We start from the raw sequence: 24,241 nt of genomic DNA on the forward strand, positions 1-24,241 counted from the left end.
GGCCCGGCCTGGGGGGGTGCGGGGTGCTCTGAGGGGAGAGGGGCCCGTCCCGTGTCCTGAGGGGAGCGAGGAGCGTCCCGTGTCCCTGAGGGGCTGTGCTGTGTGCACTGAGGGGAGAGAGGGGTGTCCTGTGTCCCTGTGAGGAAAACGAGCACTGTCTTGATTCCCTGTGAGGGGAGCGAAGAGTGTCCCGTGTCCTGAGGGGAACGAGGACTCTCCTACGTCCTTGAGGGAAGCGAGAAGTGTCACCTGTCACCTGAGAGTCTCGTGTCCCCTGAGGGCAGCGAGGACTATCCTGTGTCTCTGAGAGGGGAGCGACTACTGTCCTGCACCCCCTGAGGGGAGCGGAGACTGCCCCGCGTCCCCCAGAGCCTTTCAAAATGTGGAATACATAAAAATTTTCATAAGCCATGATGTTCTTTGATGTTTGACCTTTCAAGCCTAATCAACAAGAAGGGAGGTTTACTCTGTGAAACAGCAGCTGATAAGCAAGCTCTGAGTGATGTCCGAGTGCCAGAAAAAACAAATTACTTGTTGGTAGAGTTACTAAGGTCTAGGGCTGGACATACTTCAATGGTCTCAGCCTAGAGGGAAATTAAAGCTTGGGAAGAAAGTTGTACCACTGATAGGGGTACAAAGAACGCACAATTTATGGGCCATGAGGACATTCCGCAGAACTCCATGACCCACCGTGGTCCCTTCCTACCTGACCTGTCCTGTGATACTTTGAGATCCCTTGGTGGCCAAATTTATGTGACAATTGATATGGAAACAGAAGTTTCAACTTCACAGAGCTTCTCACTGAGAAGAGCTGAACACCTCGTGGCCTCTGGGTCGAGAGCTGTTTCATCCCAAAGTACCTCTCTCAGCAGGGAAGAGCCGTTTCTCTTCAGACTGAATCTCTGATAAAAGGCTGCACTTGGGCAGGTTGATAAAAACTCTCTACTTTCTGTAAATTCAGGTTGGATTTGCAGTAGTAATGGATTTTAGCACCTTTTACAGCTCTGGCCACAGTATGGACATCTCCTTTCATTTCTAAATACAGGCTTAAGAACTTTCATTACATTAATGGGAGGGAGAAAACCAACAAGATCCCCAGAGGACAATTTCAGAGGAATTTAAAACTTAGATAATTAAAAACTGAGGTCTCTGAAAATATAATTCTTGCTTCTGTTACTCACAAGCACTTCTTTTAATCCTTGAAGAACAAGCGGGAAACAAATGGGCCTAAATTCTTACTTCAGGCCCACCAGTGTAAATCCAGAGGTTATAATTTAGTTTATTATTGTTTCTGGTCACTAACCCACAGACAATACAAGGGTAGAAATTTAATTACAGTAAAATCTTCTCTGAGACTTGAGTAACAGATTCTCCCCCTTCTGCCTTTTCTTTTCCTGATCCTCTCTTTTTTTAACCATTAATATCTGAAGTGGTTCAGTCACACTTCTTTTGATCCATACCCCCAGCTACAGGCTAAATGATTTCTCACATCACATCCCAGCTCTCTTTTTCCTGGGTACAACAAGCAACAAAATAGATGGTTACAAGAGCAGAGTCCAACAGCTCCAAAGAACTGAAAAATCTTGTGGCAGCTGCTAATTAGGATTTTAAAAATCTGCAGTGCCAAAGATATTTTAGAGCACATTTTATTCAGAAGAATTGTTAAATGTATAAAGATGAAAGAGATGGATTACAGGAAAATTAAATGTAGGGTTTAACTGAGAAATAATCATTTTCTATGAAAGATAATGACTCCTCTTGAGGCTACTATCAAGATTTATTGACCCAGGAGGTTAATATTGATCAAACCCAAGGCAAACAAAATATTAGACCTTGAAGGAGAGTAATCTTGATATTGAAGTCTTGCCACTGAGTGAACAGGTCAATATATCTGGGTGCCAGAATCTCAGGTTTTGAGCACAGAATGGTGGGGGATATTAAACATGTCTGACATGTTCTGTGTATACACTTTTTATTCTCAGCAGGAGGAGTTACTTTATAGCTGTGTCCTTCCCTGCAGAGCATCTTGTGAGGGTTCAGGCTTCACTCACAAACCTAATTGCAAATATGATGGTTATCACCCTCAGGTGGAACATAAGGCAGCAGTCTGAAATCAAACAAGTCCTTCAACTATTATTTCATATATAAGTGATATTTTTAATAGCTTTCATACCAAACACAAGGATCCTGCTGCTGCTGCTGCTGCAAAATCAGAGTGACAATAAACTGAAAAAACCAGAGGACTTCAATATATAGATTTGTCATTGTATCCAACAATCTGCAAGTCCAGGAGAAAAAAAATTGAGTTAAATTCCACTATAAACTGACAACACAAAAACAAATAACTTATCTGGATTAACTAATCAATGAGGATAAAAGCCAGAGACTTAAGTAAATGTACCACTAGGGACATGAAAATAGTTTCTAGGATAAGATCAACAGTTAATATGCTCAGGGCAGAAGTTGCCTTTTTATTTCTGTTCATATGGCAACAAGCAGGGGAGGGTTTAATGTCCTCAGGAACTGTCTGCAAAACAAAAGTACTCCCAGTCACTGCTGAGAATAGCAGCCTGTGATATAATCTGCAATTCCAATGGATTTCAGAACAACTGATGGTTTACATATGGTTTATTTTGTTTATTCAGGAAAGAATACAATATGAAACAACTCAGCATGAAAACAACTAAGGCAAAATAGGTGGGACAGCAACTTACATAGTGAACCAATTACCATGCTCAGGGAATGCTTAGAGTTCCTTGTTAAAATCTTGGCTTTTCCAATTTTGCCATTACAAAAGGATTATTGATTTCCTCTGTTTTGCCAATTAAAGTACATCCTCAGCACCCTACACTGAGGTGTTGTAAGGATGCAACAGGCTCATGTGATAAATAACCCAAATCACATGCACATATTTAATTGACAGACATTGAAATTACTGATAAAGAAGTCTCCCATGTAAAGTGCATTACATCAGTATTTGTCGCATTTACATAAAACTATAGACATTTAAACTGAGTATCTGGCTCTGGGTCCTGCCCTTCCTTGTGCCACATCTCTTAAGCCTTCTCCAGGTTATTTTTAACTAGTTCCATAGTGTATTAAAAACAATAAAATAATGATGCACAGTCACTTTTAAATCTGTTGTACCCATCAGGAAAAGTTTTAGACTTGTTCCAGTTAGAGGAGTTTATTCCAAACTACAGAGGCCCACAGCAATTCAGGATGTGGGACATTTAACTCCATCTGCACATTTACATTCTTCAGACAGTCACCAATGATTTTCTGAACACAATTTTCCAAGTATGATTCACCTGTCATCGTTCACAGCCTGAGCATGATAACAGAAGTAAGATCATTTGCACACAAATTGGTTCTGAAACCTGTTTGTAGAGATTTGTATACAATTTTAAAACACACTGTGCTCTTCAAAGCAGATAAAGTGCAGTCTTGAATTAAAAAAAAAGAATAAAATTTCCCCCCTTTGGATTCTGTGTGACATCTAAGAAGACCATTGATCTTAGTGAGCCTTCCCAAAGCACAGAACACAAGGAGAATATTTTGTGTAATATTTTTCTATCTGCATGAGTCTCTCCTTGATCCTTTCATAAATATGAATGTACAAATTAGGCCAAGGCCATCCTGGTATCGGGTACAAGTTCAGAGTTAAAGTTCTTAAATCACTTATTTCTTGACTGAAAAATAAAGAAAAAAAAATCAGAGATTAAAATTCCTCCATCAGGGCCCACGAGGGAAAAACTTCTAATCACAGGCTTTTCTCAGATAAATCTTATTAAGAACTCTGATTGTATCAAGGATCAAGCTGTTAAATATGCCTTCAGTCATCCTCATCTTCACTGTTAATTCATCATCACCATAATAAGTCCACTGAGGCTCTTCTTTACGGAGCTCCTGAATCTAAAATATAACAAGAATAAGATCAAGAGGAGGAATATGGTTGGTTCTGAAAGGTACTGAAACACTGTACCTAATCCAACAGCTTTATGTATATAAGATATATAATAAAATATCAATATTTTATATATTGATATATTAAACCACTCACTAGAACTGGGAATACTGGATTATTATTGCAAGTGTACTGAAAAGAAAAGCAATAACTTGAAGTTCTGAAGTAATTAAGAAAATATGATTCTCACAAAAGCACAAGAACTTCTAGTTTGGAAGTCTGCTTACCAGAATAAGGTCCAGTCTGTCTCTCTTACAGTTTCCATACTTGGTCATGTTTAGGAATTTTCTTTTCATTTCTAAGTCATTCTTTTCCAGGTTCATTATTTTAATAATTTCACCCTGAACAAATGTCTGCAAAAGAAAAAAAAGGCTGAAAAGGATTTGCCTCATAGGAACTGTGGCACTGGGAATGTTGTAGGTCAGTGACAGGCACTGAAGACTCAGCTTTGAGACCAGAATTGGCCTCAATATTGGCCAACCAACACATTTCAGTCCTAATGTTACTTTAGAAGTTAAACCTGAAGTAGTCATAATTAGGAGGACTAAGGCCCATTTCTCTACAGAGCTCCATAATTTGGAATCTTTTGACTAATCAGCTCAGTCTGTATTTATTCAGGCATTTCAGAGCAGTGCTCTTTTCTTCCCCAGTCGGTTCCACTGCCATAACCCTTCCAAATTTCCCATTTCTCGTTGCCATTGCAATACCTGCTCTCTTCACTAGCTCTTGTCACTGCACTTTACATTCCCAGAACGTACCTTGACATCACTGACATCTGTTCTGCTGCAGAGATGCCTGGAACAGTGAGATCCCACGTTTATTTTCATCCATGGAAAAGGGTTTGGATTTGCAGTCACTTGATATTCTGCACGTAACAACTCCCGGGTCAAATCAAATATAACCTGGAACACCAAAACCACAGCCCTGACACAACTGAACCTCTCACTGATGCCCTTTCAAACACTTTTCTCAGCACTTCTGAAGGATTTTGGGGGGGTGACAGGAGGGGTTTGAATCTCAGGGCAGGATTTCCTGACAGCATCACTGATGTTCCTACAGCTGGTGTCAGGTGTCCAGGGTCTCCTGGCTGGAGAACTCTGGCAAAAGCCTTGATTCACAGCAAGACCCTCTATTCTACTGGAATTATTTTGCAGTAGATCACCAGCTTTACTTTGCAGTACCTTCCAGTGTTCCTTTAGCTACAGTTTGTGTTAGCAGTCAGATTAATATTAAATATTATCTGAGTCAGTTTACAAAACACTAGAAATGTTAATTAACGGTTAGTGCTTTAAAAATACCTGATCATACATCCTCTTGCTTTCTGCTTCCAAATCATTCCCTGGGAGATCATTACATTCAGAGCACTTTGGCACACTGATGCTCCTGAAATTTGAATTTATGTTTTCTGGGGTCCATAATTCTTCTACAGCACATGCAGACAAGTTTCTAACATAAGAACTGTAATGTGGTATCACAAGAGGAACTTCCACAGTTTTCTTCCAAGGAGCTGAGTGCCACTGATCTAATTTGTACAAGCACTGCTTTTGTCTTTGTCTCACCAGCATATGTTGGTCAGAATAAGGCTGAACAAAGTCTTCAGAGCTTCCAAAAACAGCAGCATCAAGGATTTTATTGAGGAGCTTCAGGAGAGAGGGGAAAAATAAAACAACAAACCAACAAAAAACCACCAGATGACATACTCCATGTTTTTCCACAATTTTTAGAGGTATTGAGATTATTAGCAACTAAGGTTACTTTTGAAACCATCTTCTTACTCATGGGCTCATAGAAAGCCTTAGTGATACATCATTAAAAAAAATACCTATTTTAACTGCACTGGGCAAAATTCAGAATTAGGAAGAATTCCAAATCTGAAGTTCATTGAAAATTTGACACTTTGAAACATTTTTGTTCTAAAGGTGGACTACTCTCCCCCCAAGAGCAGTTTTCTCACAGCCAGGAGCTGCAAAGGACTTAGGCAGAGCTGACAAGTGTCCAGGTTTGCTCTGAAATTAATCAAAATTCAAGTTTGTGCAGATTTATCAGTTTTGACAAGTGACAAATTCCAGCACGGGAGTTCCCATTTGCTTTGTTTGGACTGTCTGTAGCTCTTATCCCCATGCTCAGCTCATCCTTTCCCCCCATACACATGCTATCCACTGGCTGTAGGATAATTCCTTACATGAGGAATGGGTCAGATTAAGGGAGAAACCTGGCTCCTGAGGTTGACATGATGTAATTTTTATGAATGATGAAAAACTGGGCCACACAAATTCTTGCCTGGATAGATCCAGCTTGGAGTCCAACACTTTAAATAAAAACTCTCCCTCTGTACTTACTGGCAGAGTGGTTGGAGAAGTCTCTGAAGATAAATGAAGTATCTTGTCTGCTTTTGATCCATGTTTTCTTTTAATCTTCTTATATGCTTTAACTGCATCATCTATAAATTTAGTTACAATTCTTTCTGCTACTGTGTGACAACCATGAATACAAAGCGTATCAAAATCACCCAGGAAAACATCAGAAACCTTTGCTGATGGTTCAGATAAGACAGCAGCTGAATTTTCTTTGAGGAGAAACAGTTTCTGATTGTCTCCTTGCCTTAGGCCTTCGCTGTAATTCATCATGTCCTTTTCAAAGGCACTTTTATATTTGTGTTGAGCTGTTTCAGAAAACGCAATTAAAATGTCAAACAGAAGTTTTTTACCGAGTTCACTTGCAACATCATCAGCAAGTTTAATTCTTTTCTGATCCTCTACCAAGCAACCAATATTTTTGCTTGTGTTTACCTCCTCTGTGTTATTGGTCTTGCTTTTCTTTGGAAGCACAGCTGCAATTATACTTTGTCTTATTTGTGCCAGTTCTGTTTTTTCCTTATCTGATCCCAGGCACATTAAGTTCTTTTGACAGAGAAATTCAGTGCACTTATACTGGTTGCAATGTGGAAATTTTTGATCTTTTCTAGACAGCAAGGCAGAGTGTAACCTGGATTGGCTTTCTTTTCCTTCTGAACCTCCTGCACTTTTTGTGTCTTCTGCTTTCTCCTCTGTAAACCCCACTCTCTGCTCATCACCTCCAGAATATCTGCAGTCCCCTTTGAAGAATTCATCATCATAGGAGTCAGAGTCTTCATCCCCAGTGGAACTGGAACCCTTTTCGTTATCCCCCAAGAGGTGTGAGATCTCCTCAGGCCTGACAAAGACACCACAGTGCTGAGCACACTCAAAATACTTCACTCCTTGATAAGTTCCAGCATTGTCACCTTCAGCTTTGTCCAGTGCAACACCAGCCCAGTGGCCACTGGCAAAATGAGTCCATCCTTTGAACATCAGAGTTCCAGGCTGGCTCTGCTTTACCAGCACTCTGTCCCCAATTTCAAATGATCTCAATGGGTCATCACTGTCCCCCTCAGTGCTGGGCAGCATTAAGTGTGTTGTACTTTGTTTCATTAATAAGTCAGGACTTTTACTGGCCTGGCCAGAAGAAACAGAGTTTAACACAGGCTGGAGCTCCAAATGCTGCAAAGGTGCCTCGTGTTCTCCTTGCTGGTGTTCTGATAAGTCCTCCTTTGAGCTGGAAATGGCTTGAAGTGAAGATTGTTCTGAGAGACAACCAGCCTGAGTTGAAAAAGCATCAACTGTCTCTTGACTGAGCAGGGGAAATTCTTGAGGCATGATGTTATCAGGTAATGGGGGTAATGCATCCATTTTCAGTGATATATCTTCATCCATACCCTGACTGCTCTCTGAGCCTGTCATTTGTTCTGGTGGGGATGGGAAATCATCTGTGCTGGAGGTAGGATCATCATTTTTCGTTGCACCTGCACCTAAAGAGGGAGGAGGAAGATCTTCACTTGGAAATGACAAATCCTTTTTGTTAGAGGATGGCAAGTCAGCACTTCCACAGGACAATACTTCATCCACGGGAGACAGGATTTCCGACAAGGCATCCTCAGCAGCTGGAGGGGGACCCTTATCCCTAATAGAGGTTACATCATCTTCTCCTTTGGAAGAGCAGTTCTCAGCCTGAAACAATTGCTTTTCTGAGGAGGCAGAAGAAAAGAGTCCCCTCTGGGGAGACAGACATGCTAACAATTTGTTATTTGCAACATCTCTGTCAGGCAGAAAAGAAACAGTGTTCCCGAGCTGGTCAGTAACTAAATCTGGATGTTTCAAAGAAACTGTTGCTGGAAAACCCATTAGGTCTCTATTCTGATCCACAGATGAACAGTTAATTTTCCCTAACACTCTGTTAGTTGCAGAATTAGGTTTCTGCTGTTCATAGATCTTAGGTGAATAAATGTCATCACTGCATGAAGAGCTGGCAGATGTATCATTACCCTGTTTTGTGACCTCCTGAGGACAGGATTTGTTTCTACTGGAGCTTCCAGAGGCACCCAGATGTGGCTCATCCACTCCCTCATCAGGGTTATCAGATTGGGAGGAACGTTCTGGCTGGGTTTTGGAGGCATTTGCTTTGTCTGCTGGAATGAAAGAAAGCAGATGATCTAACACATCTCCAGGGTATTTCTGGGAGTGTGATGAAATCTCAACGCTCTCATCTTCAGGCAGTTCATGTTCATCAGAAGGTGATGTTTCCTTTCCATTACTTATTGCTGTTGGCACCTCTTTTGAAAGGTCAGGAAACACATCACCACTGTCATGGACAAACTCTTCTGGGACACTGACACCTGTGCCCTCTCCATGTCTCAGCTCTAATTCTGAATCTGAAATGGAGCTTTCCAAGATGTCAACCCAAACTGCAGGCACCTTCTGAAATTTCGGGGGTGAAGAGGCTGATTTGGCACTTCCACGTTTCAAAAAGAAGTTGTTTGGCTTGGATGATGATTCAGTGGAAGCAAATCCTTCAGAAAATGCTTTTAAATTTAGTTCTTCATCAGAAGCTTCATGAGAAACATGGTCCAAATTCTTCAAACACTGACTGTCATCCAGCTGATGGATCTCAGAAGGAACAGGCACTTCCACTTCTTTAACTGGAACATTTAAAAGAATTTTTTTTAAATCAGTATTTCATTAAAAAGTATTTTCTAGAAGAGGTTGCTGATAGATCACTTAGGATACACAAGTCCATAGTCTCCCTCACTATGGTATCCAGGATTAAATACAGGAAGATGGTTCATTAGAAAAATGACACAAATACAAACTATTGCCACAATATGTAAATATTTCTAATACAGAGATTATGCATACCCAGAACTATGTAAATGATATAACTGACTCATATATAAACACACAGTTTTATTTTTATATGTCCTTCTGAGGAGTAAGAAATATGAACGGAGGATAAAACCTGGAAACAAAAAAAACTCCAGTGTGTCCTGTCAAAGTCTATCTTCAACTGATCTATGTTCTTTTAAAAAGAACAGCCTTAAATTACTGAAAAAAATGCCTCAAAAGAGGCTAAATTGTTAATGATACAATCAGAATAAGTTATGATTTTGTTCTGAGGAAGCAGTGTAATCATATCTCCTAATAAACCTTGGAGACATCCCCCCATCTTGCCTGATCTATATATTGGATATAGTGAGCAAGACACTTTGGTAATAAGTGAGAAGACTGTCTCTCTTTCTGTCTGGATTAAAGTTTGAGTGAAGTGGTTGAAACAGATTGGACATAATAGCATTAAATATGATTTACCTGTTCCTTCAGGAGTATTCTCTACCTGAACCATGCACAAGTTACACCAGGTAGAAAGCATCCCCAAGCTTTTCACTGTGAACTTGCTGCCACATGGACTAATATCTTCATTGCCTTCAGGATCCACCTTTGGGTTTGAAAGAAGTGCCTTTTCCTCCAGCACAGACTCCTAGAATGTAAATATTTAAGAGACACAGTTAATACCTTAAGGGAAATATCTTTGCTGGCAGAAAGAATAGTTGAGATCAGATTAAATTTACATGTTTCCCCTAAGATATATAAGGGCATATGGACTCCTGAGCACATATATCCATGTTGGGGCTGTATCAGGGAGGTAGGAAATAGGGAAGGGACTGGTCTCTGCAGTTGCTGTAGGAAGTAGTTTAGTGCTCTAGGAACAGGTTTAGTTTCCCCTGGAGCAGCACAGCACTTACCCACAGGAGATGAATTAAACCCATTGTCACCACTTAAGAGCACAGAGAACATGGAAGAGGTGGGAAAACTGGTGAACCAGCCCAGGCCAAAATTTAGTGTTGAGTTGAAGTGAATGTAACCAACACATCAGACTGATTTTTACTTAATGTCATAACTGCCAAATGAGCCTTGGGCTGGTCCTGCCTTAAGGCAAATATAACCCAGGGCACTGTTTCTTTAGGCATTAATGGAATTCCAGAGGCATCCTTACCTGAAGTGCACACTTCCTGCCTTCTCTCATGATTGGTGTAGATATGGGTTTGTCCATTTTAGCTGAATTTACATGTTCCAGAGGTAATAAAACCTTACCCTGAGCGATAAGTTCTGAAAGGTACAACATTAAATTACCATGTTTCCAGTGCTAGTTTTTCATATCAATAACTTTACTTTGGCTTTTTGTTTAGCTCAGTCTTAAGTAATTTATAATTTGAGTAACCATTGCCCTACACATTCCTAGTCACACCACCAGCAGCTGAAAGGACCAGTGACTTTATCTATCATCACCTTAAGTATCATCCAGTCTCATGGCAGCAACTGGAAAGCCAAATTCCAATAATTTCTACCCTTTCTTTCTTCGTCTATGCACAGCTGCTGCCTCAACAAAGCAACTTACACCTTTCCTACTCATTCTTGCTAATCCCAAGCAGATCCTGGCACCAAAACTCACACTGGAGGTAACCAAGGAACATCTCAACATCCCAAGTTCTCTCTCAGGGGCTAATTAGCTCAAAGTCCTCTTCTGAAAGAGAGCTCCAAAGAGCAGCTGAGACTTCAACTTTTGCCCTAAAATGAGTAAGTAGTCACAGACATGGTTTGCTGCAGAATTCTGTAATGGGTACCTGTGTTTTTGCAGTCTTTATGGCTAAAGACTGAGCCTGTGGTTTCACCAGCAGCACCACACACTCTCTTGGCCACCATTCCAGACATTTTCACACTAAGGGACTGCTCCAAACCTGGAGACTCCTCTGCCTGTTCCTGGTGTTGTCCCAGTGTTCCCTTGTTCTCAGCAGAAAAGCTGTAAACAGTTGGACAAAGGATTAGTGATTGGGAGTGGGGTTTGTGTTTCCAAGTTAGTCTTGACAAATCCATATGAAGTCAATAAAGGTACAAATTAAATGCTTCTGATAGTGCTTGATAGTATCTCTGGAGTGTTTCTAAACCAGCAAATTAGTAAAGCCAGAAACACTCTGAATGGTGTATTTATTTCTCCAATCCCCTCCCTCTCACTTGATATTGTATTTTATACAGTCAGATTTCAAACCTTCCTAGACAGGAACAGGAGGAGACTGAAAAAAAAAACCCCATTAGAACTCAAAAAGCAAAACCAGGATCAAACTCTGGACCTGTCTGCCTCCTCTGTTTGCCATCAATTACAGCATATGAGATTTTGACAATTCTCATTAAATTTTCTACTTCAAATATAGCTTTATGGACATTTGGGACATCAGATACTGATTTTGATGGTGACTTTGAACTTTCTAAACAGTCTCCTTACTGCAAAAGGACAAGGGAACATGACTCACACTCACAGGCTTTTCCCTTAGTTCTGTAATTAACAACTGAGTAAGTTATTCTGTCCAGAAAAATGAAACAAACAACCTAAACAGAAACAACCTAAACAGAAACAACCTAAACAGAAACAACCTAAACAGAAACAACCTAAACAGAAACAACCTAAACAGAAACAACCTAAACAGAAACAACCTAAACAGAAACAACCTAAACAGAAACAACCTAAACAGAAACAACCTAAACAGAAACAACCTAAACAGAAACAACCTAAACAGAAACAACCTAAACAGAAACAACCTAAACAGAAACAACCTAAACAGAAACAACCTAAACAAAAAAACCAACCAAAAAAAAAAAAAACCAACAAAAAACCCCCAAAAAAACCACACAACACCCCCCCCAAAAAAACCCCAAAAACACACAAAAAAACCACAAGAAAAGAAAAAAACCACACACAAAAAACCCCCCAAAAAACACAGGACAGAGATCTGTGGACAATCAGCCCAAATTTGGGTGCATTTGAGTTCCAGCAGGCCCTGGCTGCTCTAGAGTGACACCAATATTCACTGTTCTCCTATGAGCAGGCTTGTCAGTAACAAGAAGTGAAAGCACAGCCAAGAAACCTTTTAAAGATTCCTCTGACTTGTAATCAATAAGACCATGAATTATAGATCAGTTCCATGCAGGGATTTATTTGAAAGCCTTTCCCTGTGGGGACTTAAGTAAATGCACAAACCTGACTCACCATTCTGCTAAAGCTCTGGGTACCCTGAATGAAAAGGGGGTTTAATTCATATAGATATGTATTTTTCTTTAACATTTTCTTCCTGAAGCAAACTAGATTTAGTTCTGAGCTGTGTGGATGCTGTTGGGTTCTCACCCCTCCAGCCCAGACAGAAGCAGACAGGGATGCTGGGAATACAACTCCTGGGAAACAGGAGGCTGATGATTTCTCTGACTAAACTCCTGAATTACTTCTCACTGTGGGCATTTTACATGACACCTCTATGCTTCAGTTTAAGCATGAAATTTAGCCCTGGGTATTACAAAATCCTTCTGTGGTTGAATCCTCAGTGAAACACAAACCTGCTCTGAGGGGTTAAGTGACACACAGGGAGGATGACAAAGGAGAGAATTTCACCAATTAAATCAATACATTTCTACTCATTCCGTGTGGGTATTTTGAAGTCTAATTAATACATAGTTGCAAAGAGGGTTGAGTTTGCTGTCAAAAGCCACAATGAAAATGTGAACTATCATCAGTAGCTGTGTGGCATCATTAAAAGTGCCCTGAGGAACTCACCATTTGGGACACCAGGTTGGTCAGAATGATAAGCAGTGATCTTGATGCATCAACTGCTTGATCATAAAGGTTTTCAAAACTTATCACTATAAAACTCCCCTCTTTGGGGTATTTGAAGCTCACACAATTATCTAGGACATAACTGTCTCAATCTGCTCCACTGGATTGGTTCTTATCTTCAGCTATCACTGAGAAAGGGTTTTACTTACCCCTCGTGTTCCTTCTCTTTATGCTTTAGCTGGAGACAACTCTCTTTACTCCCTGACAGCTCAGGCCTTTCTGGAGGGGCTGCAGACTCTGCTGAAGAGGAGGAGGACTTTGGGCCAGAAATAAGCTTCATTTTCTTCAGTTTTATTGCTTCTTCAGTTGCTGGGTTCCTCACAACCTAAAAGGAAAAGATAACAGAAGGTTTTACCTGTGCTCCTCAGCTGTAGGATCAGCTCTGGCTTCAGCTCTTATCCACCCAAACCCCACCAGGACATCCAGTGACTGTGATTTCACAACCTCTTGCTTCCCAGACAAATTGTGCAGCTTTTCCTGGAGTTGTGCTGTTGAATGCTGCATCATTAAGATTTCTCTTTGCTGCTTTAACAAAAGCTTTCTTTCTTGATGGGCTGCCCTGTAGATGTTTTGCAGGTGCTGGATTTCTGCCTACGCAAAGCAGAAAAGGAAAGGAGCATAAGAGCACAAGACCTACTTAAAAAGTGATAAAGTTTCTTAACATACTACTCATAAAACACCCTGAAAATTCAATATGCAGGTTTGGCTCCTTTTTTGTAAAAAATTTTGCAGTTTTATTTTTCAATGGGGGCTTAAGGAGGGATTTACCTGTGAAAACCAATGACAGATAAGGGGATATTTCAATGGTGTGTCAAGAGGTGACACCTTTAAAAATTAATTATCTTCAGATCATTCAAAACTACAGGATGCTTGTGGTTTGCATTAGGAAAGGAATCCCTTAAAGGGAAGGACAGGCTTGTACTACATAAGGAGCAGGACACACTTTCTGACTACTAAGTGTAATTATGAACCCCACACAGTAGAATAACTGAGACTATAAAATTAGCTGTCAGATTAATTTAATGTATTTCAACATCAGAAGCATAAATCTGCATAAATCAGTGAAAACCTATATTACATGACCTGTTTGTTATAGCATAAATAGAAAAATCCACAATAACAGTGAAGTAGCAGAAAACAAGATATAAAAAGATGTTTTCTTTTATCCAAGATTTACAGACTGCTGACTTTGGCACAAAAAACACCTCCCTGAATGTAGGAAACAAGCAGAATAACACATACAAAGTGACTTTTTTTTTTTTTTAAAGCAAACCCCACTTGCTCCAGCAATTCCCTGTGCTGCATCTTCCCACTAGTTATGAGATGGAGCCCAGATTCTCTCACTGCAGCATTACCTGCTCCTGTTTCAGCTCCATGAGGATTTTATGCTGCTTTGCTGCCATGGCAGAGGCTCCATGACTATCCTGCAGGTTTTCTAGAACACTGGAGATCAGAGAAGGATGAGAATCACAATCAGATAATTAAATGCCTTGAATTTACTGCACTTCGGAAAACAACACCAGGGATGGGAGAAAAGCCCCTCTCAAACATGTAGTAGGTATGGAGGGCTCTGCAGAAAGTTCTTCAAGACTGAGAGGACATCTCCCAACCTTGGGGCTGTGGTGCCTGGACCCGTCCCAAGGCAGGTGGAGTCCCCTGAGTACTCAGTGCACAGCACTGGTGAGGGACATGGTGCACCCCTCATTGTCCCTGAGGGTCCATCAGCTCAGTCAGCACTGCAGGAAACCCCTCATTGTCCCTGAGGGCATCTTAGCTTTGTCAGCACATCCCCCCTCATCCCTGAGAGTCCCTCATCCCAGTCAGTGCTGAGGGACACCCCTCACCGTCCCTGAGGGCTCCTCATCTCAGTCAGTGCTGAGGGACACCCCTCACAGTCCCTGAGGGTTCCTCATCCCAGTCAGTGCTGAGGGACACCCCTCACAGTCCCTGAGGGCTCCTCAGCCCAGTTGGCGCCTCACACCACCCCAAAGGAGGCTGCAGTTGGAAGCTCAGCTCTGCTCTGGAGACACTAAAACCATGCAGGCTCCTCTCCTCTTCTCCTGCTATACCTACACTTGCTTTCTGAGAGAAGGGGTTTGTATTTGTTCTCTTTCCCCGAAAGGAAGAAAAAGAAGAAAAGCAGCCCTGGCCTGGCAGGTCTCTGGCGCTGAGGGCCCCGTCCCCGCCATGGCAGGTTTGGTGTCCTGCCCATTGTGCCCCCTCACCGTCTCTGGTGGCCCAGCCAGGCCAGCTCAGCCCTGGCCTTCTCCCTCAGAGCCTTTTTGCGGAGCTGGAGGAGGGTGGCCTGGTGTCGAGCCCGCAGCTCCTCTCCCCTCAGGCACTGCTGCGCCAGGGCCAGGCTGAGGTGGCAGAACGTGCTGGAGCCTCCATAGAGCGGAATGGCTGCGCTGCACTGGGGACAGAGCAGAGCGTCAGAGTCACTGATAGAGGGACTAAAAGCCAAAAAACACCCCGAACTCAGAGAAAAACACCCCTCAGACTGTTCCCAGAGATGGAGCTACCTGGCTGTCACAGCTGGCCTGGTCACTGCTCTCTCCAGAGCTGTCCCCTGCACAGGTCTCCCCATGGGGCAGAGCCACCAGAGGTGACAACAGATTCGCAGTTTGATGGCTGTGCAGTGGCTCCCTGTGATCTGCTGCCAGGGATCCTAAGGAAAGGAATTAACGTCACTATAAATAAAATATCTGTAACAGAAGGAAAAAAGAGAGACCGAAAAAAACAACTCCCACAGTACAAGTTAACGTCCATTCTTGAATTCAAGGCACCTTCGCAAAGACTGGAAGCCAGGCCCATGCACTGCCCTCAGAGCCGGAGGAGTCACCCCGTGGCTGTTCACTCACAGGAGCAAGGTATGAACACTAAACTCACTTTTTAAGTGCAATCATGGTACACAGGTAAAAAGGAAAAAGGGGCCCATCAATAGGGTAAATAACTCCCAGTTCCCAAGATAATTTTCCGTAGAGAGGTCCAGCATACAAAGGGAGATCGCTGTGGTTTAGATATGGATAATGAATATAAGTATTTACATCAAAAGTTTCAGAGTCAGTTACCTGTCAGTTCCAGGACAGGCTGGATGGGGCTTTCATCAGCCTGGTCTAGGGAAAGGTGTCCCTGCCCATAGCAAGGATTGGGATGAGATGATCTTTAAGGTCCCTTCCAACCCGAGCCATCCTGTGATTACATGTCCCAGCCCCTGGATGTTTCACTGTTTCTAATGCCATGTTAAGAAGTGTTGTTTTCCCTATGCCACCAAATCCTTCAACTTAGCATTCACCTTCTTGCAGCACTGAGCAATATGAACCTCTTCCTCCCAGAGATTTTCTTTCTCCCACTATTTTGGGATCCACTGGAGTATGATCTCTTTCTATCTTCAGTGCAGGTTGTTTCAGTGAACACATCTCTTGATTACTGAAGGTAGGAAAGAATGGAAATATTTCCTTATTGCAGTCAGAGATACTATTTCAATTCTAAACCTCTGTGGAAGCTGAATTTTTTTCAAACCAGAATGCTGCTCATTTTTATGTGATGTGAAAGTTTTACCTGTGCAAAAGAGCCTTTCTGGTAATTGCATCCATAAGACCCTAGAAGCAATTCTCAGGTCTTTATGCCATTTTAAATGAACATAAGAATGTGCACATACAATATTCTCATTCCCACCAGGGTATATGAGGGTAATGCAAAATGAGGAAAATTATATTGTCCCACAAGTTTCAAAGGGCCTTCTACCTTTTAAAAATGCAGCATCTCCCCCAAGATTGGAAGGTGTTAATATTACGGTTTGGGCATAAATCAGAGTAAAAAGACTGTATTGCAATTGCTTTAGTGCCCTAAATTGTTCATATAGTCAAACCACAGGCCAAATGATCAGGGTGCCTCACTGCATCCTGCCTCCTGTACCTGCCAGCAGCGTGGTCACCTTCCAACTGGTGTCCTCTCCGTGTTTGCTCCGTGTGGTACAACCCTGGCACAGAAGGATCACTGCCTCTGGAGCTCCTGCACTCCTGCACACACAGAAATTATCCATAGACCTCCAGATCTATTTGAAAGGCAGAACTTCTAAGCCTTCTTCCCTCATCCTCTTGGGAAAGCACCTCGTTGTAGATAATGTAAAGGATACTTTTTGGTTAATATTAGCACCTCACTAGTCTCTCATGCCTGAGCAAGTATCACTGTGATTGTTTCTTGAGGACTTAAAACCTTCTCTTGATTTTACAACAAAACCAGCCATAGACACCAAAAGCTGCAGCACCTCAGTGGTTTCAGATCAACACTCCAAGTGACAGTCTAAGGGACTCTGTTACCTGAGAGACCTGGGCACTTCCAAAAAGTTACCCTGATCTACAGCTTTTATGAGTTAAAAAACCTCTTTTGATTAAGGGACTCTAAGTGAGAATAAAACCCAGGAGGGATTGGAGGAACACTTTGCTGAACCCAGAGGTGTTAACCCAGGATATGAAATGATAACTTACCTTGGAGCTGTGCTGCAGCAAGTCACTCAAAAACCTCTGGCTTTCCTGAACCTCTTGCTTTGCTTTCTCCCTCAGCACCATAAGCTGCTGTTTCTGCTGGAGCTGATGGATCTGTGTTAGGAAATGACACACCATAAACGAGGTTTTTAACCAGGTGACACAGCACCTCAGAGCTGGGGAGCAAAGGGCAGCCAACTCCAAGAGAAGGGCAGGAACCACTGCTTTAGTTGCAGCATAGCAACTTATTCTTACCCACCAAAGCTACAGCAAATAAAGCTGTTTTTATAGCTCCCTGGGGGTTTATAAATGTGCTGCAGATCAGCTGATTATCATGTAAGCACACCTGAATCCAGGGGCAGCAGCACCTTCACCGACCTTCAGTTTGTGAGCCAGCAGTAGGGAGGTTTGCCTCAAAATGTCCAGGTGGCTCCTGTTTTTGTGTTCCAGCTCTGTGTAGCTACAGTCTCCCTGACCTGCAGAAGTTTAGGAAATAGATGGTAACACCATTTAATTAAAAGAACCTGTTCTTCATTTAATGGCTGCCAGCTGGAGAAATATCAGAGTTAACCAGAGGCAGACAGTGGAACCAGATTCCTTCAGATTCCAGTTGCTGCCCTGAAAGTGTGTTTCTACACTGTCAAAATCCTTTGGGATTTCAGCATTTATGAAGTGTTTTCCCAGCAGGGCTGACTTGCTGGCTCACCACTGAGGCCAGTACACCTTGGAAATAATCTGACAGTACCAAGGTATTACCAACAGAGTTCCAGGGCATCTGTTTCTCAGCCTTCTCTGCTGCATTACCTGTACTTCCCAAACGTGTCTGAGTCCTGATAAACAAGGGATCATCACAAGGGGAATTTGTACATTGCTCCTACTGCATTTTCCTTTTGAATCCTCCCTGGGCCTATTTTTGGGAGCGTCCCAAATCTGACATCTGCCTTTATTCCCAAAATAACTTCTCTGCATACATTTGCTTCTTCTGCCATAACTGCAGAAGGAAAATGTCACTACCTACATCCTGTCAAAAAATCTGTGAGCATGAAGCCCTGCAAGTATTGGGAAGAGGTAGAACTTGAGGGTCTATGCCAGGAAAGAGAAGGACTGGGGAACAATTCCTGTTCTAAGCCTGAATTCCAGAGTGTGGGTTATTGTCACTCATTATCCTTTGCTGCACCAACAGATCAGATCAGATCAGATCCACCAGGTACAAAAGAAAAGCTTCCCAACAGGTCATTTCTTCAGGAACTTGAGCTGCATCCCTCGTGTCCCCTCCATGTGTACAGGGGTGCAGGCTGATTCCTCTTTTGCCACAGGGGGACATTTTTAAGTGGAGATGCTTTCTTTCTTGTTCCACGGGCACCTATTTCCCTGCTCCTTCCTTATTGTAACTCCCCTGCCTGTCTTGGACACTGCAGGTGATGTAATGTTTACCAGAGATATGTTCTTGGCTGCTTTGAGCTCCTCAGATGAATTGCTCAGCTTATGCAAACAGGTCTGGTGTTTACTCTGTGCTGTGCCACTGTCACAGCAACCAGAGTCATAAATGAATTGAAGTGAGGGTCATAAATAGAAATAGGTTTGACTTGGAAACTTGAGATAAAATCTGTGTCTCTCTCCAGATCATCTGAATCCAAATTGCCCCACACTGCAGGATAAGCCCACAACATGCAGGGTTTGTTTTTGCTTTAAATACTGAAGGATCTTTAACACAGGAGGAGCAGAGATGTGGCCTTGTTTGCATGCCAGGATGGGGTTTGTGTTTATGTGGGTGTGAGTGAAATAAAACATTAAATCTTCCAGCCCAATGCAGTTTTTCTATTAGGCTGCTGCTCTGTTTTTATAAACAGCCTGACTGCACATTTCACTTACCACTTACTGTGGGAAGTTTTTCTTAACCCCCTCCTTTTCAGAATCGAGGGACTGGATAAAAAATCTCTTATTTTAGTAATGGGCATTTCCTGGGTTTAGAGGGTGGTTGGAAAAGGCAAAATCACACCAAATTACCTAGAAATCACATGCCAAAGGAAGAGTTCATCCTTTTAAAAGTATTTTTGGTTTTAGCCAATCTTTCTAATTCTGAGGACTGATTCAGATTCTTTATGCTGGTAGTTGCTAGAGATGATTTTGTGAAATGGCATATTTAGGAAAACTGAGTGGGTGAAAGAGCTGTTGTTTCTACAGGGAAATTTTGAAGCAATGCAATAGGAAAAAAAAGAAAAGTGAACAGTTCTTCAGCAGGTAAACAGACACCACTTTCCAAAGCTCCTTCAATACTAACAAATAAGATCATTTTATTACAAAAAAAATTGCAAGCTAAATTTGTTGATGCTAAGTTGTCTGAGTAGCTTTTAATACTAATATCTGGGCCTCTTGAAAGTATGATCATCTATTGGGATATAGTTAAAAACCTGGCAAATATTTCTAATTTGTGCCTCAAACTGAACAATGCTACTGTTGTTCTGCTCAAAGCCTGACCAGTGGTATTGATCTCGAAGTGATTAAAAAGTTTGATCTGTTTTCACTGCTTTTGAGCATAATTTTCCTAATTGTGGCTATTTCCAGATGCATTTCTTGTGTGGTAACATCCTGCATTAAAGAAAATGCCATCTGGCTAAACTTCCCATCCTTTTCTGTGATGATGAATGGCATTTTGCTGCCTCCCCAGATAGCTCCAACGTGCACACACTCAGCCTTGGGAAAAAAATGCTATTTATTAAATCACTTTCCGCTGCACCTGCAGAATCTCGGTAAAGCCCTGTAGAATCTCCCTGACATATAATTAAAAAAGCCAGGCTAAAAGTCTCATTTTTCTAATCACTTGAAGCAAGGCAGAAGCATTTTACTGCTGCTTTACTCAAGGACAGCTTTTCCTCTTTCTGCCCATGTCAGCAATCAGATCAACCCAGCTATTACAAAAATACAGACTTGCAACTTTAGCATAAGCACAACTTTGACTGCCTAATTCCCTGGATGTGTAGGAATACGGGGTGCAAAGTGTCCTGAAATGCTGCTGTGGAGCAGAGCAACAGGTCCAGAAAGAATTGACCCATTTGCCCCCTTTTGGGCAATCCTTTCCCTCTCCAAAATTACTATGTTGGCTCAACTGCTTTATTATTTCAAGGTGTTGCTCAGATTAGGGAGGTGAGTGAAACACCACCTGGCATTCCAGCTCTCTGGTAATGTGCAGGAACAGAGCTGGAGTGATGACAGGCAAATGGAGGTGCAGAAAAGAGGGCTGGTAACTCCTGATCACAGCTGAGATACCCAGCACAGGCTGTTTGGCCCTCCTTCAGCAGGACCTGTGAGCCAAGAGCAGCCCCTGAGCAAGAGACTCTCCACTTGAAGGGTGTGCTTGTTCCCTCAGGAAAATCGATGTGCTGATCTGCACCCTGGAGCACCCGGGAGAATGTGCCTTTCCAGGGCTGCTGAATCAGTTTCTTCTCTCCTTTATAAATACATCTGGTATTCCACTTGCCACTGAAGAGTAGCTGCTTACTAAACAGGGGGATTAATGTGGCCTGTGCTGCTCCTGCCCTCCACATAGTCTGTGTTTGTGTCTAAATCCTCTGGTGTGGAGGGTTGGCCTGAGTTCAGCTCCCAGCCAGATGTTGCAGCACATGGCAGCACCTCACCCTGCTGCTGCCCCTCCCGCAGAGCAGCTCCTGCTGCAGGAGATCAGGAGAGAGCTGGGCCTGAACCTGGACCCAACCACCAGCCCGAATTTCCATGGAATGGTCCTTCTGTTCCTCATCAGTTATACCAAATCCCCTCAAGGCACGACCCCATCATTGCAGACACTTCAGAGGTGTTTGCAGGCTGAGGATGGAGCTCACTGAAGCTTTGGAAAACACAAAGCACAGGGTAGGCTTTGGAAGGGAACAGGAAGAGCTGCCTTAGCTCAGTGCTATCAATCAGAGCACAATTAGCTGAAACCACGTTGATACACTTCTGTGCTGATTCCACCAATTTAATCAGTTCTCCCTCTGCCAGAAGCAAGAAGGCAGCTCCCTCTAGTGATATGAGAAAATATGTCAATCAGCAGTTTAGGGGAAAGATGTTACATTGAATATATTTTCCTTGTAATTCTGGTTAAAATTCTGCATTTTAAGAGTAATGGAAATATTCCATCCTAATGCAAATTACTTTAAAGCAGTAGCCAGGCTTAAGCTTCAACATTTAGAAAATACTTTTTTGACAGTTAATTTCGGCTTAAACTTTGTTATCTCTCCAATATTAACAGAAAGAAAGAAAGAAAAATGTCTGGTCTGATGAAATGAGTTTTCTGGCTCATTTAGTCCAGTCTGGCTCATAGGCCTCTCACAAGGCTCTAGAAAGGGGCACAGGCAAAATATTGGGTTTATTTTAAATCATCCAGTTCTCTTATTTAATAGCAATACAGAAAATTGGGTACTGTGAGCTCTATTCAGGGAATGTGCTGAAGTATCAAGGAGAGTGTAGCTCATCTCCTCAGCTCCTTATGGAAAAGACCTGGTGTTCTGGCAGGAATAATGGAAAGATTTTATATAGTGGTGTAATATGTAAACCACTTCCTTATCAGCTCACTCGGTTATACCAAGAGTTGTGCCTAAACTGATTAGAAATAAGAACTATGTGAAATACTTTCCAGTATCTGTGGAGACTATTTTTGTTCACCACAGCACGTGCTTATAGGATTTGCAATTCTGGATCTTACACTGGCTGTGTTTAAAAAGAAAATTCAACAGTTCAGGACAAGGCTGGTCTTACTGCAGGTAGCAAAGAGTTACGAATATTTTGTGAATATCTGCTTCTCATACTCTGCTTGATGAAGTCTGAAAATGAAATTTGTAATTTTGCCAAGTATTTTTACTACAGAACATTTTTCACGCCTTTGGCACAGCAGGTACAGATTAGGTGATGCAAGTACCCCTTCAAAGGTAAATATGTTTGTTCGGCAGCAGTTGTATAATTGCACCTCATTATGCTGCACGTGCAGGGTGACTTCTGTGCTCTGTGAAAGCCCAGAACCGACTGCTGGGGTGATGCCTCAGAGCAGACAATGCAGCCTCGTGTCTGAATGCCCCGTTCCTGCTGAGGGTGGTGAACAGCCCGGCTTGTGACCCATATTTCAAAGGCACATTGTCCCGGCGTGACAGTTCTGTGCCTCATCTGCAGCAGCGTGGCCGTGGTGGAGGTGCTGCTTTACAGCCCAGCCTTGGGCTCCGGGGCTGGCAGCTCCTGCTAATGCTCAGGGAAGGTGGAGGTTTCTCCTGGCACAGACACGAGGAAGCAGATCCTATTGTTCCTGTGGTGAATGGTGGATGGCAGGATATTTATGCCAGATCGGGCCCTTACTTATCAATAGTAAATAAATACATTGTCTTTCGCTTATGGTAAACACTTCAGACAACAGACTTGCTGTCCAACCCCGGAGGATGCCCTCCTAGTCTCTGGGGGGGGAGGGAGAAGCACAGTAAACAATGCTGGCTTCTCCACCACCTCAAAATCCAATATTATGTATAAAATGTTGTGGGGAAAACAATGAAGAATCCTTAATAAGAGCAAAGGCTTTTTGTAAGTACCCTCTTTGAGGAAAGGTTATCTGATCTTGTCCTTTTGTCTCAGAAAAGCCCTTAAAACAATGCACCATCTGCTCCTGTTTGGTGGAAGCAGGCAGAGATCTCTTGGTCTGCACGCTACTGTTTGTCATTTAACCCTTTCAGCCACAAACTTTCCCTTGTTTCTATGCCAACCTTTGCTCTGGGCAGAAGCAGAGATGTCCTGCAGCCCGGCCCTGGCCAGCCCTGAGCTCCCTGCAGCAGATCTCTCCACTCACCCTGCACCCTTTGGAACCCCTGCCCATGGCCTGTGCCTTGATGCCTCCTGCTGTACAGGCAGGGCAATATTCCACACTGCTCTGATGTGGTAATTATGAAGAATTAATTGTAAGGCTCCTGGAGACCTTTGGATGAAGCTGAGAAGTGCTGGAAATGTCTCTGAGCTCAAAGGGGTTTGTTCCATCAGGGACTGTCTGTAGCTGTCACAGTGACACAGCTGAACTCACACCTGAGAGACAGCACAGCCCCACATGGAAAAGGCAAAGAATTCCTGTTGCATTTTATGCCATTTTAATAAAAATTTCATATTATCTGTTAAACTGTAAAATGAACATTGAGGGGACATTTTTTCATATATCCATTCTTTGTCTTTGATACGTGGAACACAAACTCTCTATTTGAAATCCCTCGTCAACTCAGGAGTTTTTTCAGCCCAAGCCAGAACCATTAACAAGAATTCTCTTGCAATGAAGGAGAACAGAATATTCATTCTGTTGCAACAGCATAAGAAGCACCTTGGGAGGGCACCGAGTGACCACTGTGCTCTGACCCCCCCGGAGATGCCACCTTACCCAAGTCCTGCTCAAAGCCATCAGTCTCAGCTCCGGTGCTCAGAGCAGTGCAGGGCTGGAAGCTCAGGCTGTTTGGGATCCTCAGGCTCTCTCCAGGACACTGGTTGGGCTTTTCCTCTTGGTTCTGAACTTTCAAAAGAGAATCACGTGGACAGCGATCCCCCTGCGCCGAGAGTCCCCTCTGCGGGCTGTGCCAAGGGAACAACAACAATTACCAAGGTTTTGAGGTCGTGCACGTGTATAAGCAACATTCTGAACTAAAAAAAAAATGGTTATTTCATTTTAACAAAACTGCTAAATTTTGTCAAATGGAAACAAAAGGCTCCCTGAAAAGTCATACCTGCCAACGTACAAAATCTTCTTTTTTGTACCTTGATGTCATCAGGAAAG

The 24,241-nt window shown here is 42.6% G+C and overlaps 2 protein-coding genes across 2 annotated transcripts in view; one reads left to right on the forward strand and one right to left on the reverse strand.

Annotated features, from left to right (window-relative positions):
* Positions 1-24: 24 nt before the first annotated feature.
* CCDC187 (coiled-coil domain containing 187) overlaps positions 25-24,241 on the reverse strand; it is a 28,928-nt gene continuing 4,711 nt past the window's right edge. Inside the window, exons 2-19 of the mRNA XM_051807629.1 lie at positions 23,852-24,039; positions 17,839-17,936; positions 17,464-17,574; positions 16,892-16,995; positions 16,269-16,402; positions 15,496-15,641; positions 15,199-15,386; positions 14,329-14,416; positions 13,388-13,564; positions 13,123-13,298; positions 10,938-11,113; positions 10,310-10,422; positions 9,625-9,793; positions 6,307-8,960; positions 5,266-5,607; positions 4,726-4,869; positions 4,195-4,320; positions 25-3,915 (exon numbers count right to left, since the gene is read on the reverse strand). Coding sequence (XP_051663589.1) covers positions 3,760-3,915; positions 4,195-4,320; positions 4,726-4,869; positions 5,266-5,607; positions 6,307-8,960; positions 9,625-9,793; positions 10,310-10,422; positions 10,938-11,113; positions 13,123-13,298; positions 13,388-13,564; positions 14,329-14,416; positions 15,199-15,386; positions 15,496-15,641; positions 16,269-16,402; positions 16,892-16,995; positions 17,464-17,544 — 4,974 coding nt within the window. The 5' untranslated portion in view covers positions 17,545-17,574; positions 17,839-17,936; positions 23,852-24,039 and the 3' untranslated portion in view covers positions 25-3,759. The remainder of the gene's footprint in view (positions 3,916-4,194; positions 4,321-4,725; positions 4,870-5,265; positions 5,608-6,306; positions 8,961-9,624; positions 9,794-10,309; positions 10,423-10,937; positions 11,114-13,122; positions 13,299-13,387; positions 13,565-14,328; positions 14,417-15,198; positions 15,387-15,495; positions 15,642-16,268; positions 16,403-16,891; positions 16,996-17,463; positions 17,575-17,838; positions 17,937-23,851; positions 24,040-24,241) is intronic.
* The window catches only part of GPSM1 (G protein signaling modulator 1), a 109,573-nt gene continuing 100,968 nt past the window's right edge, over positions 15,637-24,241 (forward strand). The window contains exon 1 of the mRNA XM_051807646.1: positions 15,637-15,843. The gene's annotated coding sequence lies outside the window, so the exon portion shown is untranslated. The remainder of the gene's footprint in view (positions 15,844-24,241) is intronic.

This window comes from Manacus candei, unplaced genomic scaffold (assembly GCF_025592945.1).
Source record: "Manacus candei isolate 608988 ecotype Guabito, Panama unplaced genomic scaffold, ASM2559294v1 h1tg000071l, whole genome shotgun sequence".
Classification (NCBI taxonomy): domain Eukaryota; kingdom Metazoa; phylum Chordata; class Aves; order Passeriformes; family Pipridae; genus Manacus; species Manacus candei.